The sequence below is a fragment of the Epinephelus moara genome, chromosome 12 (assembly GCF_006386435.1).
Source record: "Epinephelus moara isolate mb chromosome 12, YSFRI_EMoa_1.0, whole genome shotgun sequence".
NCBI classification, from domain to species: domain Eukaryota; kingdom Metazoa; phylum Chordata; class Actinopteri; order Perciformes; family Serranidae; genus Epinephelus; species Epinephelus moara.
In genome coordinates, this window is record NC_065517.1 from 28,934,960 (window position 1) to 28,947,683 (window position 12,724).

Sequence of the window (12,724 nt, forward strand, 5' to 3'; positions counted from 1 at the left end):
TGTAAAGCCCTGTGAGGCAAATTGTGATTTGTGATATTGGGCTTTATAAATAAAATTGATTGATTGAAAAGGGTGAGCCATCTCGCTTCCCTCTCGTCTCTGTTGAGAGCTTGCACATGTACAGTACTGATTGGGCACTTGATGAAAATGGCGGCGAGTAAAGATGATATTTATGAGCTGAACTGCAAGTGAACACTTCAATTAGACTGAAAACTGGAGTTTAGTTTGGAGGTGTTATAGGATGTGAGTGAAACTAACTATGTTTTGCGAAGTTTGCCACAAGTTTAAGAGCAAGGCAGATAGAACTGGGTCGTTTTTCAAGACAAATTAACTTTAGTCTTCGCTGTTATGGACTGAAATTGTATAGTACCCTTTTAGTAATCTGACCACTCAAAGTGCTTTTTACACTACGAGTCACATTCACACATTCACACACAGAAGGCTGAGACTACCATACAAGGTGCCACCTGCTACCCAGTTAGACATTCACACACACTCACACACTGATGGAAAAGCCATCGGGGGTAATTTGGGGTTCAGTATCTTGCCCAAGGATACTTAGACATGCGGACTGGAGGTGTAGGGGATCAAACCGCCTATCTCCCAATTGGTGGACGACCTGCTCTGCCTTTGAGCAGGTTATTTGATAATTGCCAATAAATAAAACAATTTGTATTGACCAAGTAAAAATTGACTTTGGGCAAGTAGATTACTGACACACTTGACCGACTGGGCATTAATGACATTAATGTGGACCCCTGATGATTTTTGTTAGCTTGTAGGCTAACAGGCAGTGGCTAAGAACGGGTATGACACCACGTTAGTGTTTGTGAAACACACAACAATATCTTCTATGATGGGGTTTTTGGTAGATAGTAGCCGGATGCTCCAGGGTCCTCTGTACAATCAAAAACTGCACACTCTACCATGTTTGCTGTCAAAACTTTCACTAGGCTGATGCAAACTCATGCTCTCCAAGATGCCCACTCTACATTGGAGGTTTCACATTTCTGTCCTGGTGTTGCGTCGAGGTCAGTTCCCATGTCAATATGTGTTTCCTGTATAAGACAGCTACTGGCTTTTGTATTAGTTCCTAGATGTACCTAATCTAGCTTGCCTGGGGTACATTTGAATTTAGGAAAATGCACAGACGTCGCCCCCTTCAGTAGGGGAATGTGTAATCCCTTCTCTAGTGACAATCTTTGCACAGACAGAAATCAGTCTGGTCAAGGTCAGATATTTTAGGGGACATAAACAGAACAAAAACACATTTTTGAGTGGACGTGGACTTTTATGAAAAATGTTTTCTTCCTGCTACAACTGCAAATTTAAACACATTTTGAAAGCCAGGTGGATGTTATCTCCAAAACTAACAGTTTCAGCTATATGTAGAATTTTGAAGAAAGCTCTTTATAATCCATGTCTATACTTTCATGTCTACCAAGCCAGGAGGCCATGCATATTCATACAGCTGGAGTGAAAAGTAGAGCCCAGCCTGCCATACACAGGGCACAGAGGCCATTGGCCTCAGGCCAACAACGCACACAGAGACAAAGGTTGTGTATAGTAAGCACACACTTCTATTAGTTTCTGTATTTACACTTAAAAGCTCCGGCAAACCCACACAGAGAAATATAGAAACACACACACATTCACACACGCCCTCACCTGCTTGGAAAGGTCAACGCATTAGCATTCCAATACATACAATATTCAGACTTTCCTGGTCTTATATAGCTACCCATCAAACATGTCCAAGATGGCACTTAGCCGTGTGTGCCCGTGTCTTATTATGCAGACCCATCTGTGTGGGTTCAAAGGTCATGGCCGGGCCTGGCAGGGGCTACAGGTGAGCAGATGAGAACAGTAGGGGCTCGGTTTAATTTAGCTAAGCACTACAGGATGCAGTGCGCCCCTGTATCTGGGAAGGACAAGTTGAACTTTTCACACTGCGCCTCAGACTCATCGTTTCAATGGGTGGAAAGTCGAGGAAAAATGAGTAATAGAGTCAAGTAAAAAAAAGCTTTTGACAGGGAATCTGTTTCTTTGTGGCTGAGTTGTTTTTTTTTATTTTGTGTGAGACTTGTTCAAACCAAGACAGACAAGCACATAAACACACATAGACACAGGGCTCTGTCACCAAGTCTGTGTTTTTACCTCCCTTTCTTTCTCTTTCTCCCTCTGACACACATCCAAGCACACAATACACACAGACATATTGAAAGAAGATGACTGTCAGCAGTGTAATCGTGTGTGTGTGTGTGTGTGTGTGTGTGTGTGTGTGTGTGTGTGTGTGTAATGGTGTGAGGGTGTGAGGGAGAAAATCCCTAATCTGGCATGGGCCAGCTTCCTGTCTAGACTCTGCATGAGGAGGCCAGCACTAACCTGGCCAGTGCTGTGAGTGTGTATGTGTATGTGTGTGAGTCCATACATGCACATTACCATTGTGTCTGTGTGCATGCTACTAATTTATGTGTGAGCACAGACCTACATTATGTCTGTGTCTTAGTTGCACACTATCATTGTACTCGTCCAAACCAGAAAACAGACATTAACCTCTGGCCTTCCGTATCTACTCTCCAATGCTTGTTTTGAAACTGGACACTTTCCAGTAAAAGCTCCTTTTTGTTTTCTGTTATTTTGACACTTTCTCTGCCACGCGTGCCAACGCTGCCGCGATTCCAAAAGCCAATTTCCTCATTATCCAACTTGCACTTACGGGAATAGAGAGGTGGGGGTGTGGAGGGTTAAAGTTGGAGGGAAATGGAAAAAGGCCTGATGTGGTTTTCACTGAAATTCCACACAAAGAGCGAGGATGAGCTAGAGAGGGACTGAAAGGCTCTAGTTCTCCTTCCTTATTCTCTGCCCTTACGAAACACAGCTGATCAGCTGAACAACAGTAAATATAGTAGTGACAGCTGTATATATATTTGCCCCCGCAGCATAAAAACAACACTAAAAAAGAAAAAGTTGCTGAAAACGAATCCCTCACAGTTTGGTAACACGACCAAACTGAGCTGAATCATAACTGGAACCACTGACAGCCTCTCGCCATCAATCATGCACACAAACCCTGCCATTAGTAATCACAACAAACACCACTGAGCACAGCAACTTTCTTCCGTCCTACTCACGCTGAGTGCTAATCAAAAAATGCTAAGTGTGTTTAGCTTTAGCTCTGACAGTATTTGTCTGGAGTGTGAATCAACATCATGGACGTTCGCTATTTCATATTCATGCAGAGGCCCAATGACACCTCGTCCTCTGCTTTCTAAAAGGCCTTAACTCAGCAGATCACCACCCCCGTAGACCCAGATGTAAAGTGAACAGTCTTCACCTCTGTGATATCAGACCGCCACAATATGCCGTCTTATGGGAGCAAGCCGTCACGGAGGCCTGCCAAAGACCACGGCCAAGACCACAGCGGCCAAAAGAGCCAAGAGGAACAAATGACAAAGTGATTTTTAGGAGGAAAAAGAAACAACTATATGCAAGTATTTGTAGCGTTCTTTGAAAACTCAAACAATATTTTCATTTTTAAAATAATTAAATGACTTATTATAGGCTAATGTCAAGGGGTCTAAGGTTGTGATGAAAATTATCTTGTCACTCTACAGAGCTTTTTAGCTTTTAGATCATGTCTTTGTTTTACATCCAACACATTAACTGCAGTGCAAATTTTTGTCATTTTCCTCCCATCGACCCTGTTTTTTTGCAAACAACCTCTGATTAACGCAGCATCAAAGAGCAGACAGACAATATTAGCAACTAGCTGGTGAAGAAAGTCAAACTAGCATGTTAAGACTCAGATATTTCTCTCAAAGGTTGAGGGAAACCAAAAGAGATGTAAAATAAAGGTAAATATTGTACTTACATTTCATTAGGTCGCCAGAAACATGACTCCAGTGGGATGTCAATGTCCCTCCATGTCTCCTGCCAGCCAGCACTTGTTTGCTAACAGGTTGGCCATGGCCTCTCTCAGCTAGTTTGAAGGTCCTCTGCCCCCTAGTGGACAAAAAATGAAATTGATTAGTCAAAAATATAAAATAAATGAAATTATTAATAAAACTCACTTTACGACCTGCAGGCTAGGGTACTGAGTGGCCTGCCGACCATTTTAAGTTATAATAAAAAATTGATTTGCGCTGGGAACTGCTCTTTGTACTTTTAATGTATATAAGGTGTTATTCATACATTCATGTTCTGTAACTGCTTATCCTGGTACAGGGTTGCGGATGTGCTGGAGCTTATCCCAGTTGTCACAGGAAAAGAGGCGGGTACACAGGTCATATAAAAGTGCCAGAGTACATAAAAAACATGAAAATAGAGCTAGTTTATATTTTTAAAAAAGTACCAGAGAGGAAACCCCTGGACAGAGCTCTAGGCTAATTATCTGTATATGAATTACTAATGTTTATTAACTGGTCTCTGACCTCCTTTCATTTTGCAAAAGTTACCGCTAGTCAAAGCGAGTTGAGTATCCCTGATTCAGCTGAAGCTTTTCCGAAGAGAGACTTAAACTAAGAGCATTAAAGGAGCTCTATATGATATTAAGAGTGTATTTATGTTTCAGAGGTTGTCTGCACACGGCTCTCAACGTGTCGGTGGCTGATCCGGTGGCTACAAGCTAAAGGTGCTAACAACACTAACAGTGTTAACAATGGCACCAGTGCTGACAAAGGTAACAGTGTTAACCAGTACAATGCTGTACCAATATTAGCAGTAACCGCTGTATGAGCACACCGCAGAAAGGCGGCAATAAGGTAGCCAGCGGGATAAACACATCTTGTTATAGCTTCATGTTATAGTTGTACTGTTGTTGCTGTTGTTATTGTTGCGATGACTTGATGTTGTGTTGCCTTGCTTTTGTTATTGCTGATGCCATTGTGTCATGAATATGTTCTATTTTTTTTATAATAGGGTTTTTTATATAAAAGTGTTTTTTTAGCAGAGAAATTATTCTCCTTTTCCTGCCCAGGGACGATAGATGAAAATTAGCTGTGCCCTGTCCCTGTTAAATAAATAAAATAAATAAATAGATTTACAACACACACAAAGGGAGCATGACTCTGTGCTCAAGACCCCATCACTCCACTATATCTTTGCATAGCAAATAGTTGGTTGTCATTGTATAAATGCTCTGGAAGTTGTACAGAGCTCCTTTAAATCTCGACAGGAACAAAAGTTAGATGTCTTTACGTTCAAGTTCTTCTGTGCTGCGGCACAATTACTTAAAGCTCCAGTAGGCAACACTGTTTTGGTATAATTGAGTAAAAATTTTATAATATCCTCTAAGCATAATGTAAATCAAGCGGTCTGAGACAAACAATAGGTTTCTGCACCTCACCATGGCTCTGTGTTCAGCCTCTAAAGAATCAGTATCGTGTTGATGTGCATCAACCAATCAAAGGTCAGCTCAGACCACTGCGTTCCTATTGGCTGTTTTACTGCATATGCGCGTTCCCGTGCCGCTGGCAGAAGGAGAGAGCAAGCGGCAATAGCGAACAGTGCACCAGGTAAAATAGCTATTCCAGCAGTGGCTACAACTGCCTACACGGCTAAACAACCCAAAAAAAGGAAGACAGAACTCGGTTCCCCGGAGCCCCGGAGGGAGGGGAAGGGTGAGGTTGGGCCGGGCCCGGCCGGAGGGCGCGAGGGTCGGCCGTGGGAGTGGAGCCGTGGGCTCTCCGCGGAGAGGGAGAGCCGAGCCTCGGGGGTATGTGCAGGGCGGGCTGCTGCGCTGTGAAGGAGAGCCGAGGCTCAGGAGTATGTGCGGGTCTGCGAGGGAGGGATGGGGAGGGCTGCTGTGCGGAGAGGGAGAGCCGAGCCTCGGGGGTATATGTGCGGGGCCGCGAGGGAGGGATGGGGCGGGCTGCTGTGCGGTGAGGGAGAGCCGAGGCTCCCAGAGAGGGAGAAATAGAACCAAGTAAAATACTCGTGTGCTCGTCTGGTAGGAGGGGCTCAGGGCGGAGACAAATGAAACCTAACTCAGATGAGACTCAAAAATCAACCGTTTTCAGGCTTTCTACCTACTGCAGCTTTAAAGTGAGACTGTGTAACTTGTATGCAATGTTGCCAGAGGTGACAAAATGCTAAAACACAGTGCAACAGTGGCAAAAGTGGGTAGTCACAAAGTCAATAAACTGGCCAAGTATTGTCTATTAAAGAGCAATATCAAGCTAAAGTTTGCTACCATTAGCTACTTGTCATACAAGACTAAGTAAAGCGGGTAAAGAATTGAAGATTACTTAAGTCATTTCTTCTTTTAAAAGTTAAATAGTCCTACTTTAGTGCTTTTTTCCTTTTTACATAAGAGGTCAGTAAGTACTAACATGTCTAGCTGTAGTCTGAAAAGGTTGGTTTCCATCATGTAGTGACTCTACAGGCTTCAGTGGGGAGCTCAGAAAAGTCAGAAAAGAGAGGAGCCTTGACTGAGACTAGCAACCACTGAGATAAGTCCATAAAATGAAGGGAAAGCCAATCGTCCAGAGGCAGAGGAACATAATGGTCATGCCAGACTTGTGTAAGATTTGACTATAACTTTGAGGCAGGAAGGAGCACTCTGCTTCACTTCCCTGTAGTGAACAGAAAACAAAGTCTTAGCCAGTCTAAAACAATCGCAGCCTGAAACACAACCTGAGCACACCTGTGAGTAGACCAACATCCAGATCCTTGCTCACTGCCCCAACATAACCACAACACACAGATACAGATGCCATGTAATCATTTTACCATCGTACTTGTTCTCTGGAGGACTGAAGCAAGACGAAGACATAAACCCAAGGCACAACAACGACACAGTGACAGACAAGCTTTTGCTGACTCCACGTGATCTCACCTTAAGTCATCGTCTAGCCGGCATGGTATTCCTTTCCTATGTACATGTATTAAGAAAGCCGATGACTAACACAGATGGTGGACGAATCAAATGAGTCATTTGAGTTGTATGGCCATGACATATACACATCATTGTCTCCGCTGGTGTGGGTTTAAGGGGTCTCCTGTTGGCATTCCTATCCAACTGACTCCCCAAGTATGACTCACAGACTTGTTACCCCCAGACGGAGCAGACTTTACTGTGCTGGCTTGTCAGTGTGCTGTTGTAGGGAAATCTGGCGGGATGCTACTTAGTATTTGGGGTTTGTCTGACTCTGTCTCGCCAGTCTTAACAGTCTGACTTTGTGTGTCCGGTCAGACGGTGAACTGTCTACTCTACGGGAACCACGATAAAATCTTAAACTGTTTTATGTTCCGTAAACACAACAGTCGCCTGATCGCCATGCTGCTAGTATGGTTGCAGTAACCACTCTGACAAGTACAGTCAGCAGGAATGTAACCTACATTACAGCGAAAAAGAAGACATATTCCTCCGCACTGCTACCAGCATGTGTTTTTGTTTTCATCCTCCGGTCTGTAGCTGCATTCCTTTCCTGTGTGTTGTACGAGACGGAGAGATTGCCGGAGAATGACTCACTAAAACCTGACCCAGCAGTGAGGTAATCACTGGAGGACGCTTGGAGTAAAAGTGAACTTTGATGGTGATGGCTGGGATCATGTCTAGGAATCCCCAGACGGTTTGGAATAGTACAACATGTGTGTGTATGGTGCGTGTGTGTGTGTGTGTGTGTGTGTGTGTGTGTGACCAGGGATGACATAATTTCTGTGCACCAGTCCAGTCCATTAGATGGTGTGTGTGCATGGCCTGCTGATGAAGGCCCATAACCCATTACAGAGTCTCTCCACACAAACTTGATAAGACGAATGGAAATAGACGCTCAACACAAAAGTACAACTGCTAGTTGATCATTTTTGATTCTGCCTGGTTTTATTTTAACATGTCTGACACAACCAGAGGAGAAGAACCAAAGGATAAGAACTGTACAACAGTGTTGATTATGATGATGAGGATGATTAGGAATTTTCAAATACAGGATTTTTTTAATTAATTCATTAATTTTGCAGATATAATATCTCAACTAAACGTGACATTTCAAAACTTTCTGGAGTTTTGAACGTAGGACACTTTCATTTAGCTTTATATATACACTCCCTGCCATAAACATCTGTGTCAAGGGGGACACAGGGGACACATCCCCCTCGATATTTAGAACATGGGCATTTGCAGAAACATGAAAGCAGAGGGCCTTTATTTTTTCCAAATGAAAAACATTTACACCGTACGTTGATAAAGAAAAGAAACAAATTGGTGCATAAAAATTCACCAGGATGCAGGAAATTAAATGTTCTGATTGATGACCTTTGCACCCCTTATTTTATATGTGTCACCCATAATATTGAAACTAAACCTATGCCCTTGCTCCCTGGTCACTTTATTAGGTACACCTGTCAGTCCAAGCCATCCACTTCCACTCTGGTGTAAGCAAAAACCTCACTAACAGTTGAATTCACACCTCTGACAGTGTCAATCAAATCTGAACACCTTGTCTTTGTAAAGGTAAAATCTATGGCTGAGCTGCTGTATTAGATTTCACAGGTGTCCCTTATCTGAGTGTACATTTCTATTTAACATGATCGTCTGAAAATGTATAAGATGTTGGGTCTCACTGCTCTCTCTTGTGTCCGCACACAGACACAGACAGCAGATATTGTTTGTTATGCAGCATCACCTGCTGGCTTAATGGAGAACTGCCAACATTATTGGAATTGCCAAATGATGACATAAAAATAGCAGCAACATATAAATCAGAGATATATGCTAATGTTTTCAAGCGATGGCCCAACTTTGATGGCCTAAATGTAAACCTATATAAAAACAATACAGAAAAGGGACTTTAACTGAACTTAACAGCCTCCCTTACAGGTATACTAGGAAATATTATTGGTTGCTGATTGTTAATATGCTCGAGAGCGAAAATTAAAGTAAAAGCCGACCTTAGATTCATTCCCATTTGGCATTTTGCCTCACTATATTTGCATTATTTCAGCGCTGTGTCTCTTGGATGCCTGCTGCTCACAGTCTAGCACCTGGTCACTATCTTTGTATAAAGCCCCAACGTCACCTGAGCGCTGTGGGGTACACGCCCATAAACACAGAAAATAAGAAGAAAATAAATTCAAAGGGCAGAGTCTCTGCAGAAAAATACACGCCACACACTTCCAGAGGGCCATAAGTGATGATTAAGAGGGATTACTTCTGTATAGGTCTATGTGACAGGGTCAATTATACAGCAGTAATATGTGTGACAAGTCAGATGTACATTTGTGATATTAAGTATTATAATTCCACAAAATTTGTTTCAGTTGAAAGTTACTTGACATGCTTAGGGCCTCCAAAGTCAATATGCGGAACGTTTGATACTCAGTTTCTGTACCCCTATGTTCACCTTTGGGGGTACCCCACCTATAAAGGGGTGTCTACCGTCTTGCTGTTGTGCTATGTGGGAGAGGGGCTCGAGTTCGTATGGTTGTGTTTGACGGAGGATTCTGTTTTTGCCACTTGCTGTCAGGAATAAATGGAGATCGCCTCTGAAGATACCCACGGTCTGGGCCTCGACATATCTACACAATGCAGACATCACTAAAACGCACCTCTTTTCTTTGGCTTTTAACACCACGTAGGTTGTTGATTTTATGTAGTATTTTGTCTTTTTATTATGTTTTATTGTGTTTATTTTACTGTACAGCACTTTGGAAACTTTTGTGTTTATTTAAATTGTGCTTTATAAATAAAATGGATTGGACTGGATTGGATCACTAGAGTCCACTGGTTACATATAATGTTTTAGGAAAATCCTGCATAAAATACCTTTAACTGTGACACTTTGATAAATGAAAAGGTGTAATTACTTAAATTGAAACCCGGGTTCTTCGTAAAAATAAGGTACATATACATATCACATTCTTATAGTTTACAGTTGACATAGTCAGCAACAAGTACTGTTCACTGTTTTTATAGAATGTTAAACTAAAAGGCGCAAATGAATCAGGATGTTTGTGGAACTGTAAAAAAAAAAAAAACCTTTATTGAAACAGGCAATCTCATTAAGGCACACAGTCTCATTCTCAAGAGAGACCTGATAAAATTTGGTGGACACCTATATGGGGGATATGTGATGGTTACAGAGTTATGGCCTTGGTTAATGTAAAGCCCTGTACACAGAACAAGGAACCTCCTGAATGATGTCAGAACAACCCAATGTTCTCTTTGCAGTGGAATGTAAACTTTAGTTTAAATAAGCCATGTAATTAAAAGGTATATTCACTGAAGTATGTCAGACAAACTGGGAAATTATTTACTAGAAGAAGACCATCCAAAAACCAAAGATCACAAAACAAAAGACAAGTGTTACCACACTTGGTAAGAGATAAAAAAAAATCATGAATGACTTTGCATTGTGTCACAGTTTCCCTTAAAGGTCTAGTGTGTGTAGGATTTAATGGCAGAACTGAAACTTCTCCCATGTGCTAAGTGGGTAGGAGAACTACAACTGCCGAAATGAACAATATGAATAGCCCTATCTAGACCCATTTGGTTTGTCAGCTCTGGGCTACTGTAGAAACAACATGGCAGCCTCCATAGAAGAGGACCTGCTCCATAAATAGGTGTAAACCACTCTAAGACTTTCAGGAGATTAAACTAAGAAAAATATAGTTAGAAATATTTGATACCATTTCTGCCAATAGATGGCCCTAAATCCTACACACTGGACCTTTAACTTCTGAGATAAGCCATAATGCAATGATGCAACACAGTGGGTATGCAAGACTGTGGCTGAGGGATACCAGGGACCAGGGTGCTTGTCCCAAAATAGTTTCACAATGACTATGAAGACATCTCATTCCCTGCTCATTCTTGGATCGTGCAAAAAGCCCAAACATCCACTTTGGGTTTGGATCGCTCAAACATCACTGAGCCAAAGTTATGAATGAAGACATTTCAGCCAGAGGTTGGAGCGACGTTACGGGAAACCCAATTTCTGAAGACTAAACAGAAAAGCAACAATGTCCCTGTGGCAGAAGCACTAAAGACAACAGATACTGAGGAGCTTGTTGACTGACAAACAATGTAGAGCTTTTATAGTTTGCCTGCACAAAAGAGCTTTACTGCAACTGATATTTAGAGTATGTGGGGCAACAAAATGCTGAATCAAGCCTATTTTAATGCAACCATCAATGGCGTTACGACGAACTTGACGTTACTAAATTGCTCAAAAGAGAATCGAAAGGTCTAAAATACTCTCTACATCATGCACCATTCACAGATATGGTGATGTTCATAAAGACAGAGTGTCAGATGGTGCATGAGCATGTATGAAAGATTTATTTTCAAGTATCACAGTGAGATGAGGACCACATGACTTTGTTCTAACAAAAAATGTAAATATAAACCTCATATACATCTTCAACTCCAGCAAACAAGCAACACGTATCAAGAACGCTTGTATGTAGCGCACACTGGCACCTGGGCACATGATTCAAAGCCAAATATTTACCAAGTTTGGACATTCTACGAAATAATTCTTGCTATGCAAACTGGTAGGCAAAAGCAACATAGTGAAATACCAGACCCCATGTTTGGGTACGGGGCCTCCAGTGGTTGAGTGAGCTTTGACCTAAAATAGGTCTGAGAATGTGGATATGCTCTATGAATAGAGATAAAACAGACTGTGGAAGGGAAAAAAAATCAAAAAGATAAAATAACTGAGGGGCCTGCAAATAAACCTTCAGACATCAGAGCATAAAAATGAATTTTGTGTGGATGGTGGTTTGCTGAGGGCATGGGAAAATCTGCACCCACAGAGAAGAAACTCTGGTTCTTTTGAACAGTAATGCAATCATGTTGCCAGACAGTGTCTGAAAGGATTTCTGTAATTTGAGAGCTTGTCCTGTATTGTGTGGGTCTTTGTAAGAGGGCTCCAGCAGAAGACGAGCATACAAAGGACTTAACTGTGCACTATCAGAACTGATCTTTGTGGAATTTTTATGTGTGAAGCCTAAAAGCCCAGTTGATTGCCTTTCTTATGTTTGATACCACAGACACAAAATAATTGTTTTAAAGGAACAGTGTGTAAGATTTAGGGGGATTTAGGGGGATTCAATGGCATCTAGCAGTGATGATTATAGATTGCAAACAGCAGCAAACTTCTCCTGGTTAGAATTCCTTCCATGTTCATTGTTCAGGAGGTTTTTACCAGGAGCCGAATTATCCACAGAGGTCTCTTCCTCTCTAAAACAAACGTACCAGGTGATTTAAACAGGTGAAAACACTGAATAAAGCAGTTTCACATTACCAAACAGTGTTTCCTCTGCACCGTTTAGTACCTTGCAAACAGGCCGCTTGCCCAGCACCTGCCAATAGGTGCTCACCTTATTTCTGAACTAGACATTCAGGAGGTTGTTTTATCGTGAGCTAAATTATCCGCAGTGGTATCATCCTCTCCAAAACAAACAGACCCCATGATTTAAGCCAGTAGAAACACTGACTAAAGCAGTTTCACGTTAAAAAATCTGTTATTTTCCATTGCTCTCGTCACAGAGGGGCTTCCAACTTTGATGTGAAAAAGCGAATAGCCCTATTTAAAGCCAGTGTTTGGTTTGTCCATTCTGAGCTACTGTAGAAACATGGCGGTGCAACATGGCAGACTCGGTGGACGAGGACCCACTCCCTACGCAGACATGAACGGCATCACACTTGGCACATGGAAGCAGTTTCAGTTGGTTGCAATCAGCAGTCCTCACCGCTAGATGCCACTAAATCCACACT

The 12,724-nt window shown here is 42.1% G+C and overlaps 1 protein-coding gene across 2 annotated transcripts in view; it reads right to left on the reverse strand.

Annotated features, from left to right (window-relative positions):
- esrrgb (estrogen-related receptor gamma b) overlaps positions 1-12,724 on the reverse strand; it is a 221,642-nt gene that overhangs the window by 112,442 nt on the left and 96,476 nt on the right. For both annotated transcript variants that reach the window (XM_050058310.1, XM_050058311.1), the window contains one exon: positions 3,875-4,005. In XM_050058310.1, coding sequence (XP_049914267.1) covers positions 3,875-3,876 — 2 coding nt within the window. In that variant the 5' untranslated portion in view covers positions 3,877-4,005. The remainder of the gene's footprint in view (positions 1-3,874; positions 4,006-12,724) is intronic.